Source organism: Macaca fascicularis, chromosome 9, assembly GCF_037993035.2.
Source record: "Macaca fascicularis isolate 582-1 chromosome 9, T2T-MFA8v1.1".
Taxonomy (NCBI): domain Eukaryota; kingdom Metazoa; phylum Chordata; class Mammalia; order Primates; family Cercopithecidae; genus Macaca; species Macaca fascicularis.
This window is the reverse complement of record NC_088383.1, coordinates 52,753,326-52,762,003: the sequence shown is the minus strand read 5'-3', so window position 1 is coordinate 52,762,003 and position 8,678 is coordinate 52,753,326. Positions and strand designations below refer to the sequence as shown.

The following is an 8,678-nucleotide window of genomic DNA, read 5'->3' as shown; positions in this document are numbered from 1 at the left end:
ACTTTCTTTTTTTGAAACAAAGTCTCGCTTTGTTGCCCAGGCTGGCATGCAGTGGCACGATCTCAACTCACTGCAACCTCCACCTCCCAGGTTCAAGCGATTCTCCTGCCCCAGCCTTTCGAGGAGCTGAGATTGTAGGCACCTGCCACCACGCCCAGCTAATTTTTTGTATTTTTAGTAGAGACGGGGTTTCCCCATGTTGGCCAGGCTGGTCTCGAACTCCTGATCTCAGGTGATCCACCTGCCTCGGCCTCTCAAAGTGCTGGGATACAGGTGTGAGCCACCGCGCCCGGAATAAACTCTTATCTTGATCAGTAACAAAGGAGTGACCTGTAATAATTCACTGATTCTCTCAGGCTCCATATATTTTATCTTTCAAATAAGGCAGAAATAGTTAAATACTGTATACTCTTCCTGCACTACCATCTTGTGATTCTAAGGTAAGAATAAAAAGAGAATAAAGGCCAGGTGCGGTGCCTCATGCTTGTAATCCCAGCACTTTGGGAGGCCAAAGCAGGCAGATCACCTGAGGTCAGGAGTTCAAGACCAGCCTGGCCAACATGGCGAAACCCTGTCTCTACTAAAAATACAAAAATTAGCTGGGTCTGGTGGCACACACCTGTAATCCCAGCTACTCAGGAGGCTGAGGCAGAAGAATCGCTTGAAGCCAGGAGGCGGAGGTTGCAGTGAACCGAGATTACCCCACTGCACTCCAGCCTGGGCAACAGAGTGAGACTCCATCTCAAAAAAATAATAAATAAAAATATCAATTATTGGCCAGGCATGGTGGCTCACATCTGTAATCTCAGCACTTTGGGAGGCCAAGGTGGGCAGATCACTTGAGGTCAGGAGTTCCAGACCACCCTGGCCAACATGGTAAAAATCTGTCTTTACAAAAAATACAAAAATTAGCTGAGCATGGTGGCACATGCCTATAGTCCCAGCTACTTGGGAGGCTGAGGCACAACAATCACTTGAACCTGGGAGGAGGAGGCTGCAGTGAACTGAGATTGTGTCACTGCACTCCAGCCTGGGCAACAGAGTGAGACTCTGATTCAAAAAAAAAACAAAAAACAACAAAAAAAGAAGGGCTGGGGGTGGTGGTTCACGCCTGTAATCCTAACACTCTGGCAGGCCAAGGTGGGTGGATCACCTGAGCTCAGGAGTTCAAGAACAGCCTGACCAACATGGTGAAACCCCGTCTCTCCTAAAAATACAAAATTAGCCAGGCATGGTGGCGCACGCCTGTAATCCCAGCTACTTGGGAGGCTGAGGCAGGAGGATCGCTTGAACCCGGGAGACAGAGGTTGCGATGAGCCAAGATCACGCCATTGCACTCCAGCCTGGGCAATAAGAGCGAAACTCTGTCTCAAAAAAATAACAACAAAAGAAAAGAAAAAAAGATAAAATGTCAATTATTTGCTGTTCAATGAAACATCACTTCTAGGCAAAAGATTTCTCATCTTTATTGGGTGTTCTCACCCCAACCTGGGTTGTTTCTGCTATAGAATGAGTCCAAGAAGGTGAAGGTTTCTGAGCCTTCAGGATGTTGACAAGGGTTTCCTCTATGTTGTCTCTCTGATGTTTAGCAAAGTCAGGATTCTGGTAAAAGGTTTCATTATATTCATAGGGTTGCTCCCCTGTGTGTGTTCTCTGATGTGCTGTGAGGGATGACTTCTAGTAGAAAGTTTTCCCACATTCACTACATTCATAGAGTTTTTCTCCTCTATCTGTTTTCTGATATACAGAAAGCTTTGGCTTATAGCAAAATGTACTAGCATGCTGATTTTTATAGGCATTCTTTCCTATACGTGTTTCTTGATGCTGAGTGAAATTTGGCTTCTTGCAGAATACTTTCAAATCTCTATTACAGTCAAAAGTTTTCTCTCCTCTGTAACTTCGTAGAATGAGGAGTGATTTCTTGCCAAAACTATTCTCTCGCATTACACTCATAGTGTTCCATCTCCATTAACTCTGTGGTGTTTACTTACAGGTGGCTTCTCACCAGACCTCCTCTCACATTCATTGAATTCATAGGAACTCTCCCTTATGTGAGTTATCTGATGAACAATGAATATTGGTCTATCAGAAAGGCTCTCACATGTCTATTATATTCACAGGGTCTCCCATGAGCACACTCTCTTATGGGTAATGCAGGCTGCCTCTTCATGAAAAGCCTTCCCACACTGATTGTATTCAAAACACTGCTTCAGAGTTTGATGCCTAAATAGGTCCTCATTCTGAAAGACGGCTTTCCCATTTCCATCATATTCCAAAGGTTTCCCTCTGGCATAAGGATTTTCATGCTTCATACAAAGGAAAACTTTCCCATGTGCATTACACTCAGAAGGGTTCCTTATAAAGGAGCTTCTATTACTAATAATTAATTCCAAAATATAATTCAAATTCACTCTATATGAGTCACAGTTGCCACGTATTTTTCTTAATAGAATGGGGTTTGTGTCAAGATAAAATGTTTTTCCTAATACACCATTTCTGTCCATAGTCAGTGTTTTGTTGCTGAAAAAATCAACTTTCTGCAAATGCTGGTCTTGATTTTCCTGTCTCTTCTCCAACAGGTTATCATCTATGCAGCAGTCTAGAAACAAGAATTATAAATGTTAATATATTTCTTATGAAAAGGAGACATATTCACATGCTTTTTTTTTTTTTTTTTTTTTGGCACAGTGTCTGGCTCTGTCACCCAGGCTGGATTGTGCAGTGGTATAATCATGGCTCACTGCAGCCTCAACTTCCCAGGCTCAGGTGATGCTCCCACCTCAGCTTCTCGAGTAAATGGGATTACATGTATGTACTACCATGCCTGGCTAATTTTTTGTATTTTTTGTAGAGATGGAGTTTTTTGCCATGTTATCCAGGCTGGTCTCAAACTCCTGTTGCCCAGGCTGTAATGCAGTGGCAGCATCACAGCTCACTGCAGCCTTGACCTACTGGGCTCAAGAAATCCACCTGCCTCGGCCTCCCAAAGTGCTGAGATTACAGGCATAAGCCACTGCACCCGACCCAGGCTGTTCTTATAACAGGATCATATGCATACGTTTATTCATCTAGAATATCATCATGTAACTCATAGTCTGAGATTTCACTTATATGATCAATTACACTGTAATTACTAGAGTCTACAATGCTTCTGCTTCATCTTCTGATTTGCCTAATAATTGTGAAGAGACTTCCTCTTGTCAATTTTCTACTCTTTGCAATTAACGGAAGAAAATAAAAGTTCTCAACTTCAACTGTGCCCATTGAATTATTAAAAAAAAAAAAAAAAAAAAGAGAGAGAGAGAGAGAGAGTTGGGCGCAGTGGCTCACGCCCGTAATTCCAGCACTTTCGGAGGCCGAGGAGGGTGGATCACCTGAAGTCAAGCGTTCCAGACCAGCCCGGACAACATGGCGAAACCACATCTCTACTAAAAATACAAAAAGTAGCCAGGTGTGGTGGTGCGCACCTGTAATCCCAGCTACTCAGGAGGCTGAGGCAGGGGAATTGCTTGAACCCAGGAGGCAGAGGTTGCAGTGAGCTGAGATCATGCCACTGCATTCCAGCCTGGGTGACAGAGCAAGACTCAGTGTCAAGGAAAGGAAAGGAAAGGAAAGGGGAGGGGAGGGGAGGGGAGGGGAGGGGAGGGAGGAAGGAAAAAAGAAAGAAAGAAAAAGAAAGAAAGGAAAGAAAAGAAAGAAAGAAAAGAAACAAAACAAAAAGAAAAGGAAGAGTCAGGTACAATGGTTGACACCTGTAATCCCAGTACTTTGGGAGGCCAAGGCAGGAGGATCACCTGAGGTCAGGAGTTCAAAACCAGCCTTGCCAACATGGCAAACCCCATCTCTAGTAAAAATACAAAAAAAAAAAGCCAGGACACAGTAGTAGGTGTCTGTAGTCCCATCTACTCGGGTGGCTGAGGCAGTAGAAGCACTTGAACCTGAGAGGTAGAGGTTGCAATGAGCTGAGATTGCACCGCTCCACTCCAGCCTGGGCAACAGAGTGAGACTCCATCTCAAAAAGAAATGAATAAACAAAATTAAAAAAAAAGAAAGAAAGAAAGAAACTACAAATAAGGTTTCTCCAGGCTTCTTTTATATTTTTGTCATAAGTGATGCAATACTTCAAGCAGCTCAATAAGAAAACTGAAGGATGATATAATAGTGACAGTGATCTTCACTATTGTATTATCCTTATAAGCAATTCCATCATTCTATTATTTTCTATTTTAGTTTATTTTACCACAGTTGGACATAACTGATGAGTAATGTTGAAATAATTGCTAAGGAAATAACATAGCAAAATGTTTCAAACTTTAGAAAAATAGATCACTAAAATAGTATCATGCTTCTTAGATTATAAATGGGACCAATTAACTCAAACGATAACAGCAAAAACAGAATGAGTTTCATTCAATTAAAAAATATAAGTAGGCCAGGCACAGTGGATCAAGCCTCTAAACTAGCATTCTGGGAGGCAAAGGTGGAAGAATTGCTTAAGGCCAGGAGTTCAAGACCAGTCTGGGCAACACAGCAAGACCCCATCAATACAAGTTTATATAGATACATATATACACACACACACAAATAAATATATATATATATATATATATACACACACACACACATATATAAATTTTCTCTGTTTATCTAAGTTAGAAAAAAAAATTTTTTTTCAGATAGGATCAAAAGAGATCAACCTGCACTCCAGCCTGGAAGACAACGCGAGACTCCATCTCATTTAAAAAAAAAAAAAAAAAAAGAACTGTGTCAAAAATAAACTCAAAAGCTAAATTTGGGTCCACTGAGAGGTAACATTCTATTTTGTTTATTATTTGGACCATATATCATTTATACTTCTTTTATATTCTAAGGTTTCCTGTTCACATTTCATATATGATTCTCAAACTCCATATAGCTTGATTTTTGTTTTGTTGTTACAGACAGGCTCTTACTCTGTCATCCAGACTGGAATGCAGTGGCATGATCATAGCTCACTGCAGCTTCAAACTCCTGGGCTCAAGCGATCCTCCTACTTCAGCCTCCCAAAACTGAGACTACTGGTGTACGACCATATCTGGGTAATTTATTTATTTATTTATTTTTGAGAAGGAGTTTCACTCTCGTTGCCCAAGCTGGAGTGCAATGGCACAATCTCAGCTCACCACAAACTCCGCCTCCCGGGTTCAAGTGATTCTCCTGCGTCAGCCTCCCAAGTAGCTGGGATTACAGGCATGCACCACCACGCCCAGCTAATTTTGTATTTTTAGTAGAGACGGGTTTTTCCATGTTGGTCAGGCTGGTTCGAACTCCCAACCTCAGGTGATCTGCACACCTTGGCCTCCCAAAGTGCTGGGATTATAAGCAGGAGCCTCCGTGCCTGGCCTAATTTTTCATTTTTTGTACAGATGGATCCTCATTATGCTGCCTAGGCTGGTCTCAAACTCTTGACCTCAAGCAATCCTCTTGGGTTAGTCTCCCAAAGTGCTGGGATTACAGGAGTGAGCCACCGCACTGAGCTTATATAACTTGGTTTTTGATTTGACAATATCCATCTTTTTGTAAGATGGTTTAGCCCCTTTCACTGTATTATGACTTCTAAAATAACTGGATTGGTTTTCTCTTTTTCACTTAAGAGTTTCCAGTTGTTCTAATTTTTACCGGCCTTTCCCCACTCTTTCATTTTTTTTTTTTTTTTTTGAGATGGAGTCTTGCTCTTGTCACCCAGGCTGCAGTGCAGTGGCACGATCTCTGCTCGCGCCAATGTGTGCTTCCCAGGTTGAAGTTTCTCCTGCCTCAGCTTCCTGAATAGCTGGGATTACAGGCATCCACCACCACACCCAGCTAATTTTTGTACTTTCAGTAGAGATGGCATTTTGCCGTGCTGGTCAGGCTGATCTCGAACTCCTGACCTCAGGTGACCAACCCGCCTCGGCCTCCCAAAGTGCTGGGATTACAGGCCTGAGTCACCAAGCCCGGCCTCATTGGTCTTTTTTTTTTTTTTTTTTTTTTTTAGTCTAATCCAATACATTTAATTTTTTTCTTTTCCATTTTCTTCTTTTTAAAAGTCTAGAAATTACACATATTACTTTCTTTTAGCATTTACTCATTACATGTTACCATTTATATTTAATGCAACAGTATTTCTTCTTAACAACGAAAGGAATTTAGAGGCCAGGCGCAGTGGCTCATACCTGTAATCCCAGCACTTTGGGAGGCCAAGCGGGGCAGATCACTTGAGGCCAGGAGTTTGAGACCAGCTTGGCCAAGATGGCAAAACCTCATCTCTACTAAAAATACCAAAACTAGTCAGGTGTGGTGATACACACCATCTGTGGTCCCAACTACTAGGGAAGCTGAGGTATGAGAATCTCTGAGCCTGGGAGGCAGAGGTTGCACTGAGTCAAGATTGTAACACTGCACTCTAGCCTGTGAGACAGAGAGAGGCTGTCTCAAAAAAAAAAAAAAAAAAGAAAAAAGAAAAAAAAAAAGAAAGAAAAAGAAAAAGAAAAAAAAACAAGGATTTTAGAACACAATTCAGATCAACTGGTAACTGATTCACATGTTGGATTATTTTTCAGTATTTTATTTTTATTGTTTTACATCCAACTGGGCATCATTACTATTTTATACAAAAAATGTTTGTTTAAATTTATGTGTCTATCTCTTATTTCTTCCCAAAACTGTTTCTCCCGATTTTCTCCCATCCAGTTAATGGTATCATCACACAGCCAGTGCCTCAGTATAAAACCTTTGAGATCATGCTTATTAGCTTTTTCTTATGCCCATAATCCAATTTAGCAGCAAATTCTGTTTTGGCTACAAATTCCAAATATATAGCACCCCAGTGAGCAGTCTGTCTGACAGCATCTCTCACATGCTCCCCATTACCCCGACTTCCACCCAGCCCGGCTCACTGCTGTCCTGCACAAATGACACTCTGGCCTAAGGTTCACGACACAGGATATACCATCTGGCCAGAATATTCCACTGACACATGATTCAAATCTGTGTTTATTAAACTACTGACTTCAAAAAGGCCCTTCCACAAAGCGCACACTACATCTCATTCTTTTCTACCAATAGAACACAGCCATGGTATTAGAGCTATATCTCTAACACAGATGGAACTGCCAACATCGTAGCTGCCAAATTAATACGTATTCAATAAATACATAATATATGATGAAAAGAAGATAACTGAAATGATATAGAAGGAAGAGTCAAATGACATTCATTTGACAAAACTGAGAGAGGCAAGGATTAAGTTTTTGGAAGAAAACAAAGATCATTTAGCTGTTATCTGCTGGTGTGTAATAATATATACATCTGAGGCAAGCAGGCCAGCTCTTCTTAGTCACTTCCAAAGTTCTGGTAACTCTAAAAATGTATTCCTGAAAAATTTCAAAATGTCAATATGTGAACTATCTCCCTAGGATCCAATTTCTCCCTGGGATTATAGATTCCTATATACTTATTAACTCACCTAGGTGGCTCTGACTTGGGGACTCTTCCTCTAATATCCACAGCACCTCTCCATGCTCCAACTTGCAAATCACCACTGGTTTGGTAATACAATACCCTGTGAATGAAAATGACACAGGACGTGGGCCAGATAGCCTGTGGAGGACAAAGCTGTGTCTGCACAAAAATAGGTCCACTTGAGCATTTCATTACGGAAAACACCACAGATATTTTTTACAGTGCCCAAAAGGGATCAATCAAGCTTCAACTCCTGAGTTTCAAGCTTTTAACTCATAATCATACAAAGAAACCATCTGCAATCAGCAGCTAAAAAGGAAATAAATGTTATTTGGAGTTTTAAATTACACAATCCTTACCCACTGAGAGGAGGAGACTGTAGTTCTCCAGCATCACGTCTCTGTACAGAGGAGGAGGTTGTAGTTCTCCAGCATCACATCTCTGTACAGGGTCCTCTGGGCAGGGTCCAGATGCTGCCACTCCTCCTGGGTGAAGCCCAAAGCCACATCACTGAAGGACACTGATCCCTAGAACAGTACATTTCATTCTATAGTGATCAGAAGTGGAGAACACACAACATGTGTGAGATCTAACACCTTGCCATGTTCACTGTTGATAGCTGAAGAGAAAATGCTACATAAGATGCCTACTATTAATATTATACATTGTAGGAAAATGAGAAATCCTGGTATGAGGACTCTGCTGGTATATTGATTGCTTTTTTTTTCAGACAGGGTCTCGCTTTGTCACTCAGGCTGGAGTGCTGTGGCATGATTACAACTCACTGCAATCTTGACCACTGGGGCACAAGCAATTCTTCCACCTCAGCCTCCCAAGTAGCTGGGACAACAGGCACACGTCACCACACCCAGCTAATTTTTTATTTGTAGAGACAAGATCTCACCATGTTGCCCAGGCTGGTCTTGAACTCCAGGCTCAAGCTATCCTCCTGCCCTGGCCTCCCAAAGTGCTGGGATTACAGATGTGAACCACTATGCCCAGCTTACTTTCTTAATTCATACAAAAATTATATGAGGTCCCGCTAGTGATAGATGCAGGAGGTAGATAAGGGGGGGTCCCCGGAGAATCTCCGACCAACCCCACAAGTGTTTACACCAGATGCTTTTCTGCAGATAAGGGAATCTGCCCAGGGTCTTGTCTGCACATGCCTGCAACAGACTGAGGACCCACCTGCGTAC

The 8,678-nt window shown here is 42.0% G+C and overlaps 1 protein-coding gene across 17 annotated transcripts in view; it reads right to left on the bottom strand.

Annotated features, from left to right (window-relative positions):
• Positions 1-1,444: 1,444 nt before the first annotated feature.
• ZNF487 (zinc finger protein 487) overlaps positions 1,445-8,678 on the bottom strand; it is a 70,706-nt gene continuing 63,472 nt past the window's right edge. For 5 of the 17 annotated variants that reach the window (XM_045399836.3, XM_065520631.2, XM_065520641.2 and 2 more), the window contains 4 exons: positions 7,917-8,006; positions 7,839-7,875; positions 7,484-7,579; positions 1,445-2,599 (listed from right to left, as the gene is read on the bottom strand). In XM_045399836.3, coding sequence (XP_045255771.2) covers positions 2,115-2,599; positions 7,484-7,579; positions 7,839-7,872 — 615 coding nt within the window. In that variant the 5' untranslated portion in view covers positions 7,873-7,875; positions 7,917-8,006 and the 3' untranslated portion in view covers positions 1,445-2,114. Of the gene's footprint in view, positions 2,600-7,483; positions 7,580-7,838; positions 8,007-8,678 lie in introns of all 17 variants that reach the window. The other 12 variants (XM_045399837.3, XM_065520637.2, XM_065520644.2 and 9 more) reach the window with 7 other exon arrangements.